The sequence below is a fragment of the Nelusetta ayraudi genome, unplaced genomic scaffold (assembly GCF_046127955.1).
Source record: "Nelusetta ayraudi isolate G7.1 ecotype Tasmania unplaced genomic scaffold, CSIRO-AGI_Nayr_v1 ptg000136l, whole genome shotgun sequence".
Classification (NCBI taxonomy): domain Eukaryota; kingdom Metazoa; phylum Chordata; class Actinopteri; order Tetraodontiformes; family Monacanthidae; genus Nelusetta; species Nelusetta ayraudi.
The window spans coordinates 4,068,497-4,091,870 of NW_027466186.1; the positions used below are offsets into that span (position 1 = coordinate 4,068,497).

Here is a 23,374-nt window from a genome sequence, read left to right on the forward strand (position 1 = left end):
CGTCGACTCGCCGTCTGGCTCCAGCTCAGCCCAGGAATCCCACTAAAACGGGCCGTATTATGTTTATTAAAGGTCGACATGTATGCACACGGACCTTGTGTCCCCGCAGCACTTCCTGTAGGGCACAACCTGACTTCGCAGAGATCTTGTGACTGGAACCAGTAGACGTCGCTTACTCACAGACAGCCACACAAATAAATGGTCTAAAAAAAATGCCTGGTGCTCATTCGCGTGAACTACAAGACAAAGAAGAGAGTATGTGCTACAGAATTTCTGACATTGAAAATTCCGACATCATGTTGTCATAAATCCTGGTAAAATTCTTTATCCCGAGTTAACAAATTAGATGCCAAAATTTACAGTGACCTCCATTGCAACTAGCAACGCAGCAGACATACTTTAGCCTGTGATATATTTCGAATTCAATCACAAAATAGTTTAATTCCCCCAGAAAAACAGAGTGACTTTGACGACCTCAAGTTCAGTATGGATGTGACTTTGGTTTATCACTTGGTCCTTTTCAGGTTCATGTAAAAATTTTTGGATACTACTGTGCATTTGCATCTTGTACATGTCTTGCATTTGTGCCTTTGTTATTCACGGGTAATGTAATTTTTTTTTTTTTTTCAATTTAATTTAATTCATGTGTTGTTTTTACCTCAACCTTACAGTGCTGCCTTTCAGACGCTGGGCTGTGATACACTTTGACTCGACTAGATTATGCGCACCGTATAGAACGCATCTGCATAATACAAGCAGCCAACATCCGCCGTCAGGTTCATTACAATTCATGGGCATGATTTCATTAAAAAGAGCTGCGGCACACGGAAACTTCTGCAGACGCCTCAGAAGCTGTTGGATCCCGGGCGAGATTGGAGGGATTCAGTTATGACACTGACCCCATTGTTCTGCGCTAATCGCGATTTAATGGTGGGGAAACGGCAGCTTTCATCAGATACAAACCCTGCTATTGCTCCGATGCAACTCTTTGACTTTTTTCGCGTTAAAAACTAAACCAGACACGTGTTTCTGATACTGACACAGGCTTTCTGTCCCTGTAAAATATCTCCCTCCCCCTCAAAAACACCTACTTGAACTAAGATTTTTTTTATTTTTTTTGCTTTGTTCTTGATTTGTCTGTCTGTCTGTGTGTGTGTGTGTATGGACAGGTTACGGCTTTGTGGACTTCGACAGCCCCGCGGCAGCCCAGAAGGCTGTGGCCTCGCTCAAAGCCAGCGGAGTCCAGGCGCAGATGGCGAAGGTAAGCGTCGCTTCGTCCCGTCGGCGCTCTGCGTCCTGCTTCTCGTGTCACCAAGGTGTTTTCCCACAACGTCGCCTCCGCTGTTTAGTTCAGTTGCCCTGGCTACAAGCCTGCAGGGAGGCTGAGACGACCAGCAGCAAGTTGAGGGTGGGTGAGCGTCGATGCTCTGGGTCCGCGTTTGAACACAGTGTTTCTGGCTTTTATTGAACAATTGATGGGGGACAAAATCTGGATCTTTTCCTGTTTGTTGTTTTGGGTTTTAATTGTACTGTGTACTACACAAGGCCTGAAAACGCACAACACAAACCATCACACAGCACATCCACATATCTATCTATCTATCTATCCATCCATCCATCCATCCATCCATCCATCTATCTATCTATCTACGAGCTGTATCTCACATGACACCAGTCCAGGTAACCGAGGGGTTAACCTGCTGCTCGATCTGCTAACTGTGTGGGTTTCAGACATGTAAGAAAGAAAAAGGAGAAAAAAACGACTGGGGTCTTTCTCGGCCGCCGCTCCCCCAGACCGGGTTTCATTTCTGGCAGAAACGCGGCGCCCGAGTCGCACTCCGGTGGCGAGGAGGCGATGATCGATGTTATCTGCGGTGGCGGCGGCGCTAATGGCGGCAACAGCGATGCCGCGTCGATAATTATGCCGCCGATTACAGCGGTCAGTGTCGGTCCGCGGCGCCAACCGATTGATTTGTGTTTGACTGATACGCGCCACTTTGATTGAGTTAATAACAAAGCCATCGATTGTGTACCTATGGAGCCATCGATTAACGACTTTGGCTGTGATGGGATTATTGACCAGGTCCCGGAGAACAGGATGGAGCCGATGATTGAGCTTCCCTTCCATCCCAAGCTATCCTCTTTCCTTCGTCCTCTTTTTCTTCTAAAAATCAAAATTCTTCTCCTTCTTCTTCTTCTTCTTCTTCTTCCTCTCCGTCTTCCTCTCCTTCTTCTTCTTCTTCTTCTTCTTCTTCTTCTTCTTCTTCTTCTTCTTCTTCTTCTTCTCAGCGGCTGATAATAATTTGTGCTAGGTGGATGTCTTTGCCTGTAGCTGTCAGGTTACTGGATGTATTATACCAAGTGGATAACAGACTGGAAATATGGCGGCGCTGCAATTCTTTTCTAGTGGCTACTCGAGGTACTGCAGCCAAAAACAAATCTGGCCAAAAAAAGCATTTTTCCCATAGACCAATAGACCACAATACCTGAACACAGTTCATAACAAATATTGATATTGTAGATTGTTAAGTCATTGTCTTTTAATCTTTAAAAAAAAATATTAAAATCAAAATTCTAGTTCTGATTGGCCGATGCATCCTAATATATCACAGGAGTTGCAGAGGCATGATGGGAAGTGTGCATGATCTATGGGTGACATAATGCAGAAGCCAAAAACTTTTTGGGCACATGCGCTGGGTGAGCAACTACATTGAAGTGAAGGGGCGGCCATATTGGATCCCAGGGGCTTGGTGAGGCGCAATCACATTAACCTTCGAACACTCACGCACGAGAGACGGAGGAGTATCGCTAGTTTGCCTCCTCTTCCTCCTTCTTTCAGATTCATTAAAGAGGCATTGCTGCATATTTTTCTTTTATAAACGGGAGAGGAGCGCAATTAAAACGGGCCAGTGTTCAGGCACCGGCAGCGTCCCGTTGAATTAAACAGCAGCGAGCCTCGCAGCCACCTCTGCCTCGCTCCTCTATTAAACCTCTTTTCATTAGACTTCCATCTCTTATTTTGTTTCTAACTGCTTAAGGGCGCATTCCGCCGAGCGTCGTTGTGTTTAGCTGTTATTAAGGAAAGAGGAGCGCCTTCACTCCGTGCAGACGGAGTCGACCGCGGGGGAGAGGACGCGGGGCCAAGGAGTCAATTCCGAGTGAAATTAACGCAGACTTCTTACTGTTTCATGAACTAATTACGCACAGGAGCTGCTGACGTCTCCACTAACTTTTTTCTCTGATTCGGTGGTGTGCGTTGGTGGTGGGGGGGGAGGAAAAAAAGAAAGGAAAAAAAAAACGCGCCCGCCCTCAGAAGCCACTGATGTTGGACTTAGCTGGAGGACTTTGCGTAATGAGCCTCCTAATTGCTTTTTGACAGCGTTTGGCTGGAATACAATGCAGCGCCAGTTTGACTGACATGTTTCCTGCCAAATTATTTTCTATGCTTTATATAACCCTATGTTTAAAAAAAACAAAAACCTTCAGATATCACACTCTTGATATGTAACAGCGGCAGTATTTGACCTGCAAGAGAGAAACTGCTGACAAAGCCATGACTCGGCTCAGTGTTGCCTATGTGGTTAGATTGAGGTCTTTGTACTTGCATCACATTGCAAAAAGCTCATGCGTTTGTGGGGTTTCAGTTTAAATATTTAATGCATACTGATGCAAAACAAATTCCCCTCTTCTTAAATGGAAGTTGAATGCAGTAGTAACGAACGGTGATTGGAGTGGCTTTAGCAGAAGTGTATATTTTTTCATTTATATATTATTCAACATAATATGTTCATTGAAAGAGGAAAAAGAGGAGCAAAGTGCATTGAAAAGCCTGTACCGTGGCTGGGTCAATAGACTACCCGACAATATCCGTTGTCTCGCGTTAACAAGGTTGCAAGTTCAACTCCCCGGATGGTGGTGTTTTGGCTGCATGTTCCACATCCCAGCATCTGTGTGGATTCTCAAAGTCATGACTGCACATTAGGCAAACTTACAATGATAAATTCATGGTTAAAAGGGTGGATGGTTGTGATGAAATGGCAACTGGCCTACAGTGTAACCTTGACTTTGCACCAAGGAAGTGCGGCTCAGATGTGCTCCAACAGCAGAGTGAAACAGGGACGAGCTGCATAACGCTACTCTGCCAGCTGCCAAAGGTCAGGTCAACAAGAAGCAGCCATCAAGTGTAAGGAGCTTATTTTTTGTGAGCGTTTGTCAGATGGAGCATCCATCTTGTGCACTGTTGTTGAGCCTCGGGGCAGTTTGAAAGGATAAATAGATAAAGGCAAGTCTGAGAAGGCTTCACAAATAAAGCTGTTGTTTTCGCTGTCATGAAATTTTGAAATTTCCTCCAGGAAAACGTCAGGACATTACACAAGCACACTGAAGATGAAGAGGTCAAAAAACAATTAGGCATTGTGTCAGCTGCAGAGACCTGTTTTTTTTTGTTGTTGTTGTTGTTTGTTTTTAATGTGAAACATTTTTCACATAAACTTCCGTCAATCCTTCAGAGTGCACAACTCGGATCCTAACATTTGCTCACACATACGCGCACAGAGGTTGTTTCCTCCCCAGGGAGGAATAAATGTGGCTGTGTGAAGACACTTCAATCCCAGATAGTCCAATCTGACCTTATGTCCAAACCGTCTCCATCCGGCAGCTGGATCCCTCCAATTTCCACTCTGAGATCTCAGCGCTGTGTCTCGCTAACCCTCCGACAGTCTGTCCTGATTTTCCATGGATTCCGCAGCCGATCAGCTCGCTTTACGGATAGAGAGGCGGGATGTACAAGAGGGGTTAAGCCGTGACAAAGCAAGATGTGACTGATTCAAGAGGAGGTTCACAATGAAGAAGCTATTGCCGGGTTGCAAAAAAGGTCCGCTGCTAAAGTGTGCACTAGTAGTGTGTGCACTGCACAAGGCCCACTGTTATCACAACCGCATTGCGTTTATCGTCGTCTGAGGAAAAAGAAAACCACGCCGCAGACTTTTCTAGACTGAGAACATATTTTCACTTTACTCGTGACGGGTTTTGGAGTTTAGATAATTAGCTCAGTTCTTACTTGGTTTGGAATTTACATTTTGCATCATCATCCGACCAAAACCTAGCAAAGGAGCAGGTGGTTTACAGGCTTCTGAAATTCCCCCACTCATGTGAAAACGGTCACAGATGTAAAAAAAAAAAAAAAAAAAGCAGCATTGTCTTTGGTGAGAGAAAACACCTGGAAAGTTCCCTGTGTTTTCACCAGCTAGCATTTTCTCTCCCGCATTTGAAAACCAAAGTCAAAGGGAAATTTTTACTGGCTTTGTGTACACACAACAGGAAGTGACGCTGTTCTACATTCCAAATTCAGACATTTTTCTTTGATGTGTGGTTACTGTCTCTTCTCGTTTGAAGTAATGCCCCACAAAAAAAGAACAAAGATAAACTTTTGCTGGTTAGGAGATCATGTTAAACACGGCAGCCCTACTGACAATTACAGAAAGTGGGAATTTTTACAGGTATTGTAGCGAAAACAGGTTTGAGAATGATGCTCACCGTTTGGCACCTGACATTATTGCGCATTTCTGATTGGCTGCAATGGAAAGGTACATTTGTGACCTAACCTAAATAATGAGGAGAAGCAAGCAAGACATCCTCCTGCAGATTCATACATTTGTTGAAAACATTGAAAACACAAGTTTTGGGAGTATTGACAAAAGCCAAACACTGTCTGTTTGACTGTTTGCTGTTGATGCCCATTAGATTATGTGTCTGTTTTGTAAAATAGCTTCACAACCCAAACACAAGAGAATAAAGAGGCTCTGTTTGGATTTAAGATTTGCTTTATTGTCGTACTTGTGGGAAATTTGTCTCGGATTTCCACCAATGTTGCATCCTTTAAGGCATTTAAGAGGAAAAAGAAGGGGGGAAAAAAGTCGCCTCCCACATAAAAGAGCATGCAACAGCAAAGCACCAGATGCATATCTATTGACATAATGATATGAAAGCTTCGACTCCAGACGTTTACCGCTTACTTCTTCGTTTAGTCGACGCAAGGAAAATGTGCTTTTCAAATGGCGCCGTAAAACCGGCTTTATCGCGGCTCAAACCTCCAGCGTCAACGCTAACTATGGCTGAAACACCCTCTGGACGTTAGCCGCAGCTTAATTAAAACGGAGCGGAAAAGGAAGATTGCGCGTTTTGTGTTGATGTAATTCTTTCCGAGCCTGAGGAACCTTCGTCCACGTCTCGGCGCCGCGTCCACCGACGTCGCCTTCCAGTCGGGGGAGTGAGTTTCCTCGGTGGATAAATGTGACAAAACCAAAATAAAGCGAGACCTGATGCGGCGAGAGCGAGAAGGTGTGTGTGTGTGTGTGTGTGTGTGTCGCACACACAAACACACTCACTTTTCTTGCCTCTGTGGTAATTACTGTTGACCTGAAAGATGATTACTGCTACAGCTGTACTCCCCCCTCTCTGTTCTCCACTCACTCACTGCTTCTCCGTCTCCCCGCCGCACTCCAGTCTCGGCCTGCTCCCTTTTCAGTGAGAAGCAGCCGAAACATTTGAGGAACGAGTGCGAATGACGGTGATCGCTGATCCTTCCTGATGGATAATAATAATGATAATAAAAAATATATATATATATATATATATAAAATTGAAAAACAAAATCAGACCTTTCAAAGGCTGCCATGTGTGTGTATATGCACGTGTGCCTGCGTGCGTGTGTGTGTGCGCGCGCGCGTGCGCAATAACAGTTGCAGAGTACCAAGGTCGCCATGCTAATTAGAGAGCCGGTTACCACCAGCAGTGACAGTTCACACGTTCCTTCCCCACTTCTCCCTGTCTCTTCTCCTCTCTCACTTCGTCCTTGGCAACTCTTCCCTTCCTCTCCCTCCGCCTGTCTCCCATCATCCCTCCGCCTGCCTGTGGAGGGAGCAGTGGGTTGGTGGGAGAGAGGGGGGGAGGTGGTGGGGTGGGGGGGTCAGCAGCAGGTGCCGCATCGCCTCCTCCAGAGTCATTAGTTACAGAATTGAGTGAGCACACAGAGTGACGGATAGAGGGAGGGATGGAGGGAGGAGGTGTCCCTGCCTAGGTCGAGGGAGGGAGGGAGGATGGGAGGATGGGAGGATGGTTTCGTGCGATGGAAAAAGAAAAGGTGGGGGGGGGGCACACGTACGTGCGCGCGCGGCTCCGTGGCATGACTGTCGTCCATCAGCCCTGATTAAACCCCCGGCTTCGCTCGCTCGTGTGCGTTCGCTTCTTTTGTTTCTCTTTCTGCCTTTTGCGTGCGTGTCCCTGATAAAAGCCAGATGCCGAATGTTTTCTTGACTCGCTTCACTCTGCATCCCCCCTGTATGTGCGTGTGTGTGTGCACGTGTGTGTGTGTGTGTGTGTGTGTGTGTGTGTGTGTGTGTGTGTGTGTGTGTGTGTGTGTGTGTGACGTCTGACAGCTGAGGTTACCGATAGGAAGAGGACCACCCAGCCGACTGACACATCAAAAAAACATAAGCTGAGACAAACACGCCACCTTGAACACATGGCTCTTTGTCACCTCTGTGTTTTGTTTTTTTTTTTGCTCCTTTTTTTTTCTGAACCTCTTTTATTTTCCTCCGCCGTATTTTAATGGTAATTTTATTCCTCAGCTTAATACGGTGCCCCTCATGCCTAGAGAGAATATTGTGGCGACTGGAGGCTGTGGCATTCAGTTGTCTCCACGCTGACAAAAAGTTTTTCTTTTTTTTCTTTTTGCAGAAGGTTTCTTATTAGATGCAAGTTATGAAGGCGAGTAATGTAATATCTGCAGAGGGTCTTTGTAGTTAGAAATAAAATGCCCGCTGAGACAAACCTCCATGCAAAATATATATAATGCCCTGCAGTGAGTCGCGTTTGAAGCCCTGACTCACTGACTCGCCCACATTATGCCTCGGAGAACATCTGGCTGTGGCATTATAGCGTCTCTTTGTAATGGCTACAGATGTGACGATGGCTTATCTTGGCACCTGGTTACCGTAATTTGTGCTTTGTGTCCAGTAATCTTAACTAATGTCGTTATGCACTTAAACCGCACAAGTGCATTTCAGATGGGGTGCAGGCTGGGACTGTTTCTTGTGTTTTTTGTTTGTTTGTTTTTTACCCTGCCTAACGAATGTTACTGGCTTCTATGTTTTCAATGCAGGCAGATTCAGATGGGACAGTCACGGTAAATACGGGCGGAAATCTGCAGCTCTGCATCCAGTCAAAACCCAGCAGCCAATGGCAGCCTTTGTTCATTTTTCTTTAAGTCTAGCCGAACATTTTAACAAAACAGAACCAAAAAAAACGGCATTCAATCAATTCAAGTGTTTTTTTTCTTTTCTATCCTGCTCCAGGTTCAAGGTGGAGTTGACAGTGGGACGTGCAAATTACGAATCGTGCTCTGTTACACACACACACACACACACACACACACACACACACACACACACAAAAAGTGGAGTGCACATGCTCCGTCTCCGTTCGTCGTGAGCCCGTGTCTCGCTTCAAAGGCTGGAGCACCTCTGGTCCGGCAGTAGCAGCGGCGGGTGGTGGGGGGTTGGAGGAGGGCGGTGGGGGGGGTGGAGGGGGTTGGACAATAAGGAGAAGGAGCAAAGAACGGCGGTGGTTCGGAGGGAGCCAGGCCCAATCGAATTAAATGTAATCTGGCCTGAATGTGCACGGCCATCAGCTGCTCTCCAATCTTATTAACCCTGCATTACCAGCCCCGCTTTTTGTTGGCGCGCACGTGTGCGTGTGCTCGTGTCTTTTTACTGTCAGTGCGGGTGCGGCTGAAGGAGTGTGTGGGGGGGGAGGTGGGGTGGCGAGGGAGTTAAGTGGATAAGGATGAAAAGGGAAGGAAGAAGAGATGGAAGGGATGGCGGCGGGAGGAGAAGGGGAGCCGGCGAGGAGATGGAGAGGGAGAGGGAGAGGGAGAGAGCGAACAGGAATACGGGCGTTTGGGTGATTAATGCGCCTCTGCGGCTTTGCTAATGAGGAAAGTACTTCTCATAACAACGGCAATCACGCTCGCCCACCTCCCCCCCGCAGCCCCCTGCACTCATTTTGTGTGTTGCAAAATTTGTGCACATCAGATAATGTGTCACAAAATGCCCCCCCACCCCCACCCCCACCCCTTCCCGCCCCCTTTGCCAGCGTCTTTATCTGATCTGCAGTCTGCACCTCTGAATCAAGTCGCCGTTTAAAAAGGGGACCCTGTTCTGTTTATCCAACCCCGGAGCTGCGTGCGTGTTGGTAGCTCAAGTCATTTTGCAGCCAAAAGTCATCCATCAAAACATTCCAGACCCCCATAAATGCTTTATGCAGCGTATTCATAAAAACATGCTCATTTTCTTCGCGCTTGGAACGCGAGTTCTTCCTTGGGACGTGCTTCACCAGGCTCTCGGAAAAAAGAAATGGGGTCATGGATTAAAATAAAAGGCGGGTCATCCGGTGTATGTGGACGGAGAGGGTGTGAGTGATTCTTTTGAAGGTTTGACTAAATTCACTTTAAGGACAATTTAGACAAGCGTTATCCTGTTGATGGTCCACCATCAGTTTCTTTTTCTTGCTCAATCTCATTTTGGAAGGGCTTGTTACTACAAAGTGCAAAAAACAGAACCCCTAGTGATGTCACAAAGGGCTCTGACACTTATCCCAAGTGAGTGGCAGCACCACCAGCCAGGTGGAAGGCAAAACTACTAGACCAGAGTCAGCGCTGACTTAGATATGAAGATCTGAGCATGTTTGCAATATACTCACTTTAAATACATTCATATGTATAGAATTCATGTTGGTGTAAATTAATCTTATCAATTACTGTCAATCATTCATCATCCATTGGGTTCCTTCCATCATGTTGGTGTCATGGAGTTTTATGCATTCATTTTTCAAATATAATTGTTGCACATTACACTGTCAACTGAGAGGATATAGAGAAGAAAAGGGCTTTAAACTCAAAGCAGTTTGAAAGGGACTTTTTCTTCCTTTTTAATAAAAGAAAGAATTTTATTTTATTGTTCAAATACTGTGAACTAAGCAGATTTTTTTTTTCTTTTATAGTTCATTAATGTGCTCAAATCTGTGTGTGTGGTACGGTGATTTATCACACCCGTCCAGCGGGTCCTGGCATCCTGCCAGCCAAGCGGTGCAAAGCATGATCAAGTGGGGTGTGGTCAAGTCACGACTGCGTTGCCCTTAATGCAGATATCCATCACACACACACGCTAAATGTGAATCCTCTGCTCAAGAAAAAGGACGCACAGTAAGAGTTAGTGGAGGGACCCTTTGTGCTGCGTCCGTTTGCTTCAACAACACGATGCCCCGTGTACGAAACAGTTCTTGAAGCCATAAAACGGCATCTGGACTGTGATGTCACGGCATGAGATCATGTAACAACGTTCATTCATGGCGAAATGAAATGATGTTATTGTTGTTTATTTCTTCTTCTTTTTTTTCTTTTTTTTACAGTAATACAGTCATGATGTTCATGCAGTGTTACAAGTTAACTCTAATAAGATGCAGGTTCCAGGAAGTGGTTGTGGAACTTATTAAAAAAATTGTCCTTTTTTTCCCCTTCACTTTTCCGTTTGGCCTTCATTAACATTGTTAATGTGAACGCATAGGCCGTGTGTGTGTGTGTGTGTGTGTGTGTGTGTGTGTGTGTGTGTGAGTGACAGGAGCATATACATTTCAACTCCAATTTGCCTGCAATCTTGGTAGTGAAAGGGCTTTTTCACTTTAAATTGAAGTCTAGCGAGTGTGGTAAATTGATTTGCCAGACAGAAGTCATGTTTCTTTCCAACAACACAGCGTTAACATCAATGTAAAATGTAAAAATCCTGTTAAACACGTGAATGATGCCACAAAAGCTGTTTGTGTTTTTTCTCTTTTTCTTTTACGTTGGAGCGCTTGGCCTCACCGAGCTTCCTGAGTATTGGTTTTGTATTCTATCCCTCTGAGAGACTCCAGCAGGGCCATGTGGTTCCATGTGGACTGGAACATGTGACCAGATCCTTGTGGTGAGCGGCAAATGTTTTGGATGAACCATCTCCAGATTAGCCAGGAATGATGACCCCCCCCCACACACACACACACACACACACAAAGCGAGGCATTATTCACCTGATAGATGCCTCACCGAGGAACAAAACCCTTCAAGTTTAACATCGCGCCGGCTTTGGGCCCCGGGAGGCCGGGAAAACAAAGAGGCATAAGGGAAATAATGCAGCGAGCGGGCAGAGGAGCGGAGTAGGCAGCTCCGAGAGTGGGGGCGGCGCTTGGTTTTTGATGGAGCCGGGTTACAGAACAGCTCTATAAGGACAGGAGAGAACTGGAAAACACTATAAAAACGCCTCTCCTCACATCCTTTGCCTCTGCGGAATCGGACTTTGAGTGGGCTGCGGGGGGGGGGGTGCGCGCGCAGAGATTGATGCAGGGGACGGAGTGGGAAGCCCGAGCGGTGGCGAGGGAGGAGAGTGCGAGTGAGATGGAGTGGGCAGCTTGTAGGAGTGATGCAGAGTAATCAAGGAAAAAGCAGGAAATACAGGAAGGAAATAAAAGGGCCAGAAAAAGGAAGGAAGGAAGGGAGAGAGGGAGGTGCTGCATTTAAAAACCTGTCCCACTCGCTCTCCCTCTCTCTCTCTCTCTCTCCCTCCCTCTCTCTCTCTCTTTCTTTCTTTCTTTCTTTCACACACACACACAAACACACTGACACGCACACAGTGCAGAGCATATGAATGAGTTATATTATCGGCGTCGCTTGCCGAGCGAAACGCTCGCTGCTTTATGGGCTCGCCATTAGCTCCATTTTCTGATTGGCCGTCGGTGCCTCGCATCTCTCATTGTTATTGGCGGCGAGGCGTGTTTGTTGTTTGTCATTGGGCGGGCGGGCGGGCGGGTAGCGGCGGCGGCCCGGATTCACAATCTGATGGCATAATTCTGCCATCGATCAAAGTTTGCGGACGGCGGTAACCACGGCGCTCCTCCTCCTTCTCCTCCTCCTCCTCCTCCTCTTCCTCCCCCCCTCCTCCTCGTCTGAGGAGAGACGGGTGGAATATCACAAATCAAATGCTGTAACCTTTTAGTACGTCTGAGTCTGCACATGCTCACTGAAAGCCAATGAGCCCCTTTTACCCCCCCGCAGCTCGGGCCCCTCTTCGTTTGTCTCCTCCTTTTCCCCGGCTCTCATTTGCTTTCAATCACGCTCCTTCGCTTCCAGCCCCTGGAAGGCGAGCTCCACTCGCCTCCTCCGAGTCGCTTGTCTTTATTGATCTCAACGGGAAGAGACGAGGAATCGCGACGGCCGCTGAGCGAAGACTGCCGCGGCCGCCCGCCGGCCCCCGTAGCGCGAGCCCTCGGACGAAAATGGGAATGCATATGCATGAGTGCATCCCCGTGTCGCGGCTCTAAATTAGAAATAAAACCATCAGTTTAGAAGTGTCGGAGAACAGACTCTGGGGTTCCTGGGGAACAAATGGGCAGCATTTCTCTTTCAGCATCCTCCATGTAGCCACGCGGGGCAGCTGAGTCACTTGGAATTCATCTTGTTGCCATCTTGTTGCCATCCAAGAGACAGAGTTTTTAATTGGTCTTTGAATTCACAATGGAAAGCATGATTGATCGCAATTAATGGAAAGATAGGGTGGGAGTATGAGAAACAAGAAGACCAGGATGAAGAAGCTACAGCTAGTTGTAAACAGTATGTCTGTGTACAACTAGCTACACAGACATACTGCTAATAACTTCCACTGTTGCTAAAGTTATTAGCATGTACAGCTAGGCTATATATGCTCATTGCGCGTCCAGTACTTGCATGAATTTTAGTTTAGTCAGACAAACTGGAGTTACAATAGGAGCTGGTGGAATTGCACTAAGTGAAGGTGATAAGTCTTTCCACCATTCCAATCTGCTCATGATATCATTTTAAAATGTCTGCGTATTTTGATTTGATTTTACTCGTAATTGTCCGCAATGCAAAATCGCACGATGCTGGCCGTTCCTGAACTCTTTTCAGGTGCAAATTTCCGTTGACTGCAGATGCAAAAAGAAAGAAATATATTCATTTGCGCCTCATCGACTCTGTCGAACAGCAAGCAACGTGTTTCTCTGTTGATTTGCATCCAGATTTTAATCTAAGGCCGTTTGATTGCAGAAAATTGGTGAGGGCTGGGACGATCTCTGTGACTGACTCATTTTTCACGAGCATTTACATTCTGGCTCAAGACGGCAGAAAGGACATTAGCAGCCGTGATCCAGCGGGTGAATCAAAATTCCTGGCTCGTACTCTGAATATTAAATATGGGGGGGGTTCTTCAGTCTTTGCCCCTATATGATAATAAATCGAAAGCAGTAGCTGCTTTTTTTCCTTTTTGGCTTCTGTGTCGGTGATGAGGTCATTTTTAATTGGCCGGCGAGTCCGAGGTATAGTTCCCCAGTCTTCCTGCCTTCAACTACAGGAAGAAATCGGAGAGGACGGCGCTGCTGGGAGCCCAAATAGAAGGCGGACGGGCGGGCGAGCGGGAAGACGGGTGCACTGTGGGCGCTCACGTGACGGCGCACTAATAAGGGTCGGCCTCCAGAGGACACTAGACCCGCTTAATTTGGGCTGCAAGGGGTGTAAGAACCCTTGTTAGAGCCTAATGGCTTTGTGAGAGGGCGGGGTGTGGTTTTGCGCAGGTGAGATGATGAATGTGAGAGCGTGCGCGTGTCCTTGGCGGAGGATTGGATGGTAATTAGGGCCGCTGTTTTCTCACGGGCGTTGCGCCGATGAGCCGATTTAACCTCTTTGGCGATGTGGGTGTTCAGATGTGTCGGTGGAGGGATCTACATGTCTGTGTCTGTGTGTGTGTGTGTGTGTGTGTGTGTGTGTGTGTGTGTGTGTGTGTGTGTGTGTGTGTGTGTGTGTGTGTGTGTGTGATGCTACACTAATAGTCCATGCCAATGCTAAGAGTTTACGCTCTTCTTTTTTTTTTTTTTTTTGCTGACTCAGGATGCTTCTCTCCTCCCGAAAGTAAACAACCTTGGCCCCGGCAAGCTGTCAGCCGGCCCCGCCGCGCCCCTCCTGCGCCGACATCTGAAGATGCGTTTAAAAAAAAAAAAAAAAAAAATCCCTCTCTCGCACTCTTTCGTCAGAACGCCGCCGCAAAAAAAAAAAACAAACACATCACCAAAGGCGGTTTGCTTACCTTGAAAAACAAAAATACAACACAAAGAAAACCAAAAAAAAAGCAGCACCTGTGATGTGAAACTGGTGCGGTCCGCACTCACTTTCATTTCCTGCCAGCGTTTTTAAATCAATGATCTTACGTGTTGCTGCCCGTCTTTTCTGGACATTTGCAGTCGGAAGCGAGATCGGCTCCGGTTTCGTCCAACAAAGCGTTGTCGCGGCCGCTGGAAAATTGTAGCAGTAGCAGTAGCTGCTTTTCCATTACAGCTTTTTTTTTTGTTGCAAAATTAAAGCAATATTTCTAAAAATGTACAATTATAAATTACAATTGCGATTTGCAGTTGTTTCCATTGAATGGTGTGAAGCACGTAAGCCGTAGTTCTTGTAAAATCTTTTTTTTTTTGTCATTTAATTCACTTAACTAAGAGTTTACAGTGTTCTTAGTTTTCCTCTCACTTTTTTGCCCTTCATCCTCTTCATCCCTCCAACCCCCACCACCCTGGAAGGTTAATCCCTTCTGTTTTTAAATTGAGATAACCATGGCAACAGGCCAGGGCTTTTCAAGCTTTGGTCCTGTGGTACAACGGCATTGATCAGGATGAAACAGTGTCGGTTGTAAGCAAAAAAAAAAAAAAATACATAAACCAAATGCGTAGATTTGCCCGCGAGCTTCAGCGGAGCCGATGGATCCACTAAAGCCGGACTCTGCCGCCCGGTCGCTAAAATCACGCAGAGGCTGGAATCAACCAAGTGTGGGAGCAGCCGCTCCGGCGTTCAATCGATGGGTTGTTAAAATCTAACAAATCCCTATATGGTATCGCACTCAGAGCGATCCAAGATACGGGCAGGGAGGAGATGAACAGCGTTGTGAAGGGTGTGTAGAGCTCTAATAGCCGTCTGAGATGGCTGAGTGAGAAACCGGGGGGGCCTTTCCGCCTTTACGCTTCCGGCTCTCCCAACTTTTCTCCGATTCAGCTGCTGAGTGAGACATCTGTCCGCGGTAGAAGGTGTTGATGCGCTCCCCGTTGCGAATCAGCACATCTGCTGGCGGTTAGAAAAAACAAATGAAAAAAAAAAAAAAAAAAAAATCCAAGCGATCACTTAACAAACTAAATACAAAGTAAATACATGTACTTTTTTAAAAGGAAAAGAAAAAAAAATACTGCTCTCCGTTTTGCTACTTCTGGTTTCCTTTCATTCACACATAAGTGACCTCGGTGGCCGGGCTGCAGCGTGACCGACGCACTGTGAAAAGTGGACCGGATGAAAAAGCTCTTTTACCCAAGCGTTAACCGCCATCCCTTCCTTGAGGACATCATTGGCCGAGTCCACAGCAGTGGCTGTTGGTGGACACGGACCACTTCACTTCCATAATACCATCATTCCATAATACAGCAAGGCTGGCTGCCGTGCAACTTTTGCAGTGGTGCCACATTGGATGATGTGAAAGTGGCGAAGCTCTTGGAGTTCAAACCTTCTCAAGAACACACAGTTTTCTTTTTTGGCTATGTTAGCTTGTTTTTAAACGCACACGTAGTGTTGCAGCGGCTACTTCAAACCTCAAATCCTGCACGTCCATATTGACAAGTTCCAAATGAAAGCATTTTCAGTTTTTGGTACTCCATCTGCATCATTGCTTCCCTGTAGTCGTCTCCAACTGGGAGGGAACTGCCATGAGCCGCCCTTAAAAATCTCAGATGAGGAGCACAACTGGGATTAGTTGTTGTTATAGAGGTTTGTTTGGATGATGCAGTACCTGTGGTTTTTAATCAAAGCATTTTAATGTTCAATAAAGATCAAGTAGGAAAAACAGTTTCTCGGAGCAAGATATGGTTTCGCTTTAAAACCGTAATTTCTCACCACACATTAATTTGCTCCTTATCAGATGAGTGCGACATGTGCCACGCCCACAACCTTATGGCCATTTTTACTCTAGAATGGACCAAATAGGACAAATGGAGGCCTATTTACTGATTTTTGTCAGTAGCTTTTTATACCAACGAAAGGACAGACAGAATGCAGGCCACCTTTTCCAAGCCAGGTGTTCCGTCCATCTTTATTTGCTGTTAAAAGGCATGCAGCATTCATGCAGCTCCAGAGGAGAGACTGTTCCATCCCTCTGGTGGAATTCCAAACTCAATAAGGGTTATATTATAAAATGCTGCCCCTGGACACGAGGGCGAGCAGCAAATTGGCCAACCAATAGAATGCAGGTTTTCCTCGTTGGCCTCCTTATTGAAACCGGAGATGAATCCGTCCATCTTTATATACAGTCAATGGTTATGACCAGACCTCTTTCATTCTCCGTGATAACAGGCAAGTACAGTGACATGTAAAAAGTGCATTCCTTTGAACTGATGTGATTCGTACATCTGAGCTGGTGTTTTAGGTTTTAATCACTGCAATGCCGAGAGCAAAAACTTTTTTTTTTTTTTAATCTGCACTTTTCCTTTTTATTTATTTTCTTTCTGGGTATGCTTCTTCACTTAATTTCCTGATTATTTGTCTGAAGACAAGCCATGTGCCATTAGCCGGGCCAAAAGAAAAGAAAAAAAAAGCTGGGGGGGGGGGGGGGGGGGGGGAGAGAAAAACACCCACTCTGTATTCAATAAGTTCTTTAAAACTTTCTTTATTAATTCTGTGCTTCCTCAAAGATAATCCGCCAGGTCTCCTGGTTTATTGCTTTTTTTTTTTTTTGTCTAATGAAAAACTGGTACGGGCGGGCAATCAAGGACAGAAACCAAGAGTGGGGAGGAAAAAAGTCAAGTCCAATGCAAATGATTTTAGGATGAAAGCTCAAGTCGAGTGCACTTGCAGTGCAGGTTGCACCGAGTGCATCAGGAATCACAAGTTTCAAACCCCGCTGCTCTTCACTGGGTCACATCTTCCGCTCATCCCTTGCCCATGTTTTCTTTCAAATAGGTGATCTTTACCAGTCAGGAAAAAAAGTTTTTGAAAGTGTTTATTTTAAGGTAAAGAACAGAAAAAGCCTTAAAAGCAGGTGATCAGAAACTTAGAATTATTTCATTAAAAAAAAAAAACAGTGTACAGTAACAGTGGGAACTCAAATAAAAACCACCCTAAAATTAAACTGCAGAACATACTGTGTAAGTAGAGTGTGCTTTGGTTTCAGTGCGCTCTGGGAGAAAAGATTTTCTTTTTATATTACAGTCTAATAATATCCACGCATGCAATAGACAAAAGTCGAAAATGTCTTCCATCTTCTGTTTTCTTCTCCCTGTTAACGGTCAAACACATTAATAATAATGCTACTAATTGGGGATCACCAGAGTGCACATGCATATGTACGAGTACGCCTTTTTTTTTTTTTTTATTATTGTGCTCCCTATGAAAGATAATCACACGGTGTTTAATACACTGGTGGACATGTGATCTCGCTGTGTGGGCGCAGTTATAAAGGAGAGACTACAAATGAGTTCACCTCCGAGTTTGCCCTCTTTTAAAGTTTGTCCCTAATTGACTCGGCATGTCGCTGCCTCCAGACTCTGTATTTCTCTTTAACTACCTCCGTTATGGCTCTGCGTGTATTTATCACCGCAACTCTCCTTCTCGCCGCCGAGCTTTATCTCGTCGCTTGGCATGTTTATGGGCTTGTTTAATCATAGTAGCCTTTTACATCTCCTTTTAGAACACTCGTGATTACGCCGCAGACGGCCAGTGTTGTTTCTGTGCGCCCCCCCCCCCCCCCCCTGCCCCCCGCCCCTCCTCCTCGTTTCTGACTTGGGCTGAGGAATTTTTAAACGCTCCGGGCCCTGAGGATAAATTTCCAACAGTCGGTCTGGATGTGTGTTCATGTGGTCGGCTTGCGAGGCTCGGAGAGGCGGCGGATAAACACGGTTGCAGAGAGCCAGACGTTGCTTTTTATTTATTTATTTATTTATTTATTTATTGCTGCATGTGGCCAAAACCGTTGAGTCCAAACCTCACAGGCCTTTGGCTTGTTCAACTTCAGAATTCTCTTTTTTTCATTTTCCCATTGCCCTTTGTTCCCAGCTTCCCCTTCTAATCTTTGTTTCTGCTCATCCTCCTACTCCTCCTCCTCCTCCTCCTCCTTCTCCTCCTCCTCCCCTTTCATTGTCTTTATTAGCGCAATTCGCCGTGGCACCTCTGTTTATGTCTGCGTGTTCCTTTTTATGTACGTCTTTAAGAGCCGGTGTCATTAAGGGAGCCCCTGTGAACTGCCAGGAGGCCCCGGCGCGGCTGCTGCTCTGCATCAAATGTAGACTGAGGCTCAGACGCGGACGGCGCGCATCCTCCACTCCGTTCAGAGCCTCGGCGAGCGCGCGCCTTCGCAGACGACTCCGCCTCCTTGGTTTCAGACTCCATTAATCATTTAGAGTGAGGATTTCCCTAAAGCCTGCTCCCCTCCTCAGGCAGACACTACGACATCGGGCTGACACGGCCTCGGATGGCACCCAGACACAGTCATCAGACGTCGCTCGGAAGCCACTCGGAGCTACCTGGCGATGTCTCTCCTCTGTCTCAATAGGCACAAATCTGCAGAATAGACGGGGCTTGTAATTATCCCGTCCATGTTGTTGGTATTCCGGACAGCACCACAAAACAACTCCGTCTAACTTAACTGAGGTCCTGGTTCTTTAACGTTCATATTGATTTGTCGAGACTTTGTGGCAGATGGTGCGCTGCTCGGCCACTTTAAAGCAAAAAAAAAAAAAAATCTCTTAATAAGTCTGAGTTTTCCGCACAAGGTTACTTTAATTTTTTCTAAGTCTCTCAGCCAGTGTCTGGGATTTCGTTCGTCGCCCCTTTTACTGCATCTTAGGCAAATGAGAGAGAGAGAGACAGAGAATTAATTCGGAAGTAAACAGAGTGAGTAAAAAGTGAAAGACCTATAAAGCAGAGCCCTAAAATGTTTTGTCTGAGTTTAGCAAAAGGCTTTTAACCAGCCGGAGAGTTTCTGTGGATTTCCTGACTTGCCTTTAATGTTTTTTGATGACCTGTAGCAAGGCTGCTTTTTATTGGCTTACCTTTCAAAAACAAATGACCTTTTATTTTGCATTTCATACACATCTTGAATGGCAGGTGCCCTATTGGATATTACTCTTTAATGGACATGTTTTTTTTTTTCTTTGTTCGTGTGTGTGTGTGTGTGTGTGTGTGTGTGTGTGTGTTCGTGTAGTTATGGCATGCTTGTCTTCTAGATCATCTGTCTGCATTCCAGGTAATTAGGCTGTCCAACAGCTGAGGCTCATTAGCCTTGATTATAGCATTCAGTCCGACAGAAGAGGGGGAAAAAAAAACGCACATGGAGGAGAAATCTGTCTGCATTTTGCACAGGCACGTAAAGAACGTTTCCAATGCATCGCGTCCCTTACCATGGGTGTGGCGCGCGGTAGCCTTGTCCTCGGCTTTCACCGTACGCTATCACAACCCCATCAACTCCCCGCCGCCATGTGTTTTGTATTTCTTTTTTTCCACGCGGGGCCTAATTGGATTTCCTCCGTGTTGGTCCAGACATCCCAAAATGAAAATGGATCACAGGTCCAAGTCTGGTGGATCCAAATGAGATAAATTGACGTTGGATTCTAGTTGCAGCGCCGCCGTTCAGCTGGAACCCGCGGCTGAGCGTCAATCAGGGCCGCGGGAAGTGACACTTTTCACTTCCCCATCAGGCGGATAAACAGCAATCCTGACAGCAGGGAACGGCAAGACAGGCATTTCAGGCCAACGTGATGCCGAGGCCTCGGAATGGTTCCAAAAATTCTGTTTTTCTATTAAATCAAGAAAAGCTGATTACCGAGACGCAGCTATTAGCATTCTTCTGAGAAATGTTTACCGAATCCGCCCCTGATGTCCACCTTCGTCCTCCCTCCTACCTTCTCTCCCTCCATCCCTCCCTGCCGCTCTCGCTCCTCCGTCTCCGTCCGACCCCTCCTGATGGTTTTAGTGTCTCAGGATTGGGTGATTGATTCCGGCACTGGATGGCTGGCAGACATGGAGCCTGCAACGCTGCTGCGCACCTCTGACTCTGATGAATTACTGGCCTTTTAATACACACAGCATAGTGACAGCATGTGGGGGTTGTGCAATAAAATAAAAAGAGAGGGATGGGATGGGATAAAATAAAAAGGAAGCCAGGTTAAAATATTTGAGTCGGGGAGCGAGGGAAGTAGGGAGAGAGAGAGAGAGAGAGAGAGAGAGTGATGGAAAGCAGGAGAAGAGTGGGAGCAGGCAGGCAAATAAATGGGTGAATTGTGGAATAACTGAATGTGTGGCTGGGAAATGAGAGAGCGGCCTGCGTGTGTGTGTTTGTGCATGCGTGTAGGCACCATTAAGTGGAAAAGGCCCCTTATTGCTTTAAATGAGTCATGCAGAGGGTGAAGACGCCGGTCAGGAGGAAGAAAAACGTTCTGCCCATCACGAAATTGAATTAAACACTGAAACATAGTCCGTCTCTCACTTACTCAAGTGTGAATGGTTCCTTTGCCACTTCACAGCCACTAGAGAGCCGGCGAGTGGATAACGGCTTTCTGCCGCCCAAGAGTTTCCCCGTTTTTAATGGAATGCCGTCGCTTGAAATGCCACTAACCCTTGGCTTTAATGATGCTTGAGCACCAGCACAGTCCCATAAAGGAGAGCGACGCTAAATCACATCCCCTGTCAATCAATCCTGAGGTTGAGGAACCGGTGTCGGAAGTACAGGTGAATAAATTGATTTTTTACCAGTTTTCTTGTTCTGCTAAATCAGTGCAGTCAAATTATAGCTTTTTGCACTTGCGCAGGTTGAGCTACCTTTCGGGAATATTAACCCACTGGTGAATTATTGATGATGAGCTTTGATGTTAACAGTTCTTGAAAACAATTTTACCATTTGTTCACACTGGTATGTCAGTCTGACACAGCTCACCATGCTGGTGAGTTGCAGGTGTTCACCCACCTCATGGGATTTTGCTTCCTTATAGATGTCTAAAATGATGGTTGAGGGAAATATGATAATTGAGTAAAACAAAGTTTCATAATGCTACCAATACTGGTCCACCTCTAAAATACACACAATACAATGCATTAGCATGGTTTTTCATTTATTTGAATTCCTAATATTAATGTAATACGTTGAGTTAACCTTCTCAATGGATCTTATGAACACATAAAATGAAGATCTCTTTCACAGGGGGACCAGGCTAAGAAGGTAGTGGCACCTGTCACGATGCAAATTACAAATTACAATCAATAAAAAAAAAAAAAATCAATGCCAGATCCATAAAAAGTGTGTGTCTGATCTGCCCCATTGTGAACGAGCCGCCGACCTCTTCAAACCCTCTTAATTTGGCTAATGTTATTCATGTTAAAATATCCCCATCCGTCAAGGCGCTTTGCACAACCCAGCCAGGCGTGGCGGAGTCGCCCTTATCGGCCAAATAAAGTGATCTCAGCAGCAGTGGCTGCGGAGAGACCTTGAACACGTGTTTCTATCATCCGCGACTAACAGTCAGCCAAGGATAAACACTGGTGCATTAGAGGCTGCCGAGCACCATCGAGTAATCTAAACTGACCGGAGACTAAATGATGAGATAATCAGTATCCGCTCTTGATTTCGCTGCGCCCCGAGTCACGGCGAGGAAGGAGGAAAAGTGTATATCTCAATGGCTAATGAAACCCCGAGGATGCCAGGGTTTAGGCTTCATAAAGTATTTATAGCATGTTCATTAAGTATTGATTAAGCCGTTAGAGAGTGTTTAGACACGCGGGTGATCATTATGAAAGATTAGAACTTGGCTGCAGGAAGAAAACTACTAAGGACGGCAGGAGGATTGGGAGAGGGCAGTTAGAGAGAGAGGAGGATGGATGGATGGAGTGAAGGGAAGGAAAGAGGAGTGAAACGCAGAAGTAACAGGCAGAGACAAGATGTAAGAGGGGAAGAGAGGAAGTTTTATTCCTACTTCCTTAATATTAATTTGACATTCATGCATGATTTTGGACAGAAAAGGCCCCCGTTGCAGGATGTGAGATTTTAATCAGGGTGAAGAGGAGCGGAGAGGGGCGAAAAGAAAGGGAGGAGGAGGTGAGGCGGGCGGAAAAGGAGGAAGTTCACCTCCAGAGAGGAGGCGGGCTGAATGGGGGCAAAGGAATGGGGAGAATAGGTGGATTAAAGAAGGAAATGAGGAAGATTACTCATGAGACAGAACTGATCGGAGGGAGGAAGGGGGCGACACAAGTCCCATCCATCCACTCTCCATAGCCGCTGCTTCCTGCCCAGGGTTTGGGGATTTTTTTTGCTGTCTTTTTGTATGCTGGGAGATTCTACAGCTTTGATGTTGAATGTTACTATTTGTGATGCGAGGGGGTTCACATAGTAAAGTGACTTCAAGCCCCATCTCGTCTCAGATCCATCCAGCGGAATAAAGGAATAGAAAAAAATTGCCAATTTGCTCGTACCCTTAGCCCAGAGCCATGGTCTCGTCTGATCTGGTCTGTACTGCATGAGTTGTCCAGGAGACATGGTAGTCTGACTTATTAGAAAACGGCCACTGGTCGTGAGAATGTGACACACTGGAAGACTCCATATTTGGATGTGTGGGTGGCACTACTGGTGAACAATGATTGGAACATGAATGCAACATGTGCCCCAACACGGGCCAGTGCTCTTGTGAGCAAACAACTCTTGGCTACTAAAATGTGGCCATGCCCACTACTTTACTTGAAACTTAACCAAAATGGACATCAAGGCCTATTTCATGATTTTTTTCTTACCAACAAAAAAATGTAACCTGCTTGTCAAGGTTTGGATTCAGGGCTTCTTACCGCCTTGACATTGTTTGTCTTTTTGCAACCATTTCTGCCGGTCCCTGCTGGCCAGATGATAGAATGCAGGTTTTTGGCCTCCTTTTTAAAACTTGATTCTCCGTCCATCTTAATAGACAGTCTAAGGTTCATGCAGCATCCACACAGCTTCATTAGGGAAACTGAAATCAATATTATGCTTACATTTATAAGCTCTCATCCCCCGCCCAAGCACAGAAATCTTTTTACATATTTCTCTCACAAAGCTTTTAAAGCTTGGTTCCATTCCTTTGCTGGAATTCCATAGACACGGAGGCCAAGTCACAAATTTATTTAGAATTGTTTGCAGTTGGACGCTCCCTTTAACCATTGCGCCCTCTCTTTGCCCTCTTGCCTCTCCAGCAGGTGTTGCCGCCTTGCAGGGCAGCCAGGAAGTGGCACGCTAAG

General features: G+C 46.0%; 1 protein-coding gene across 6 annotated transcripts in view; it reads left to right on the forward strand.

Annotated features, from left to right (window-relative positions):
- LOC142879305 (RNA-binding motif, single-stranded-interacting protein 3-like) overlaps positions 1-23,374 on the forward strand; it is a 127,442-nt gene that overhangs the window by 59,073 nt on the left and 44,995 nt on the right. For all 6 annotated transcript variants that reach the window (XM_076012467.1, XM_076012468.1, XM_076012469.1 and 3 more), the window contains exon 4: positions 1,170-1,261. In XM_076012467.1, coding sequence (XP_075868582.1) covers positions 1,170-1,261 — 92 coding nt within the window. The remainder of the gene's footprint in view (positions 1-1,169; positions 1,262-23,374) is intronic.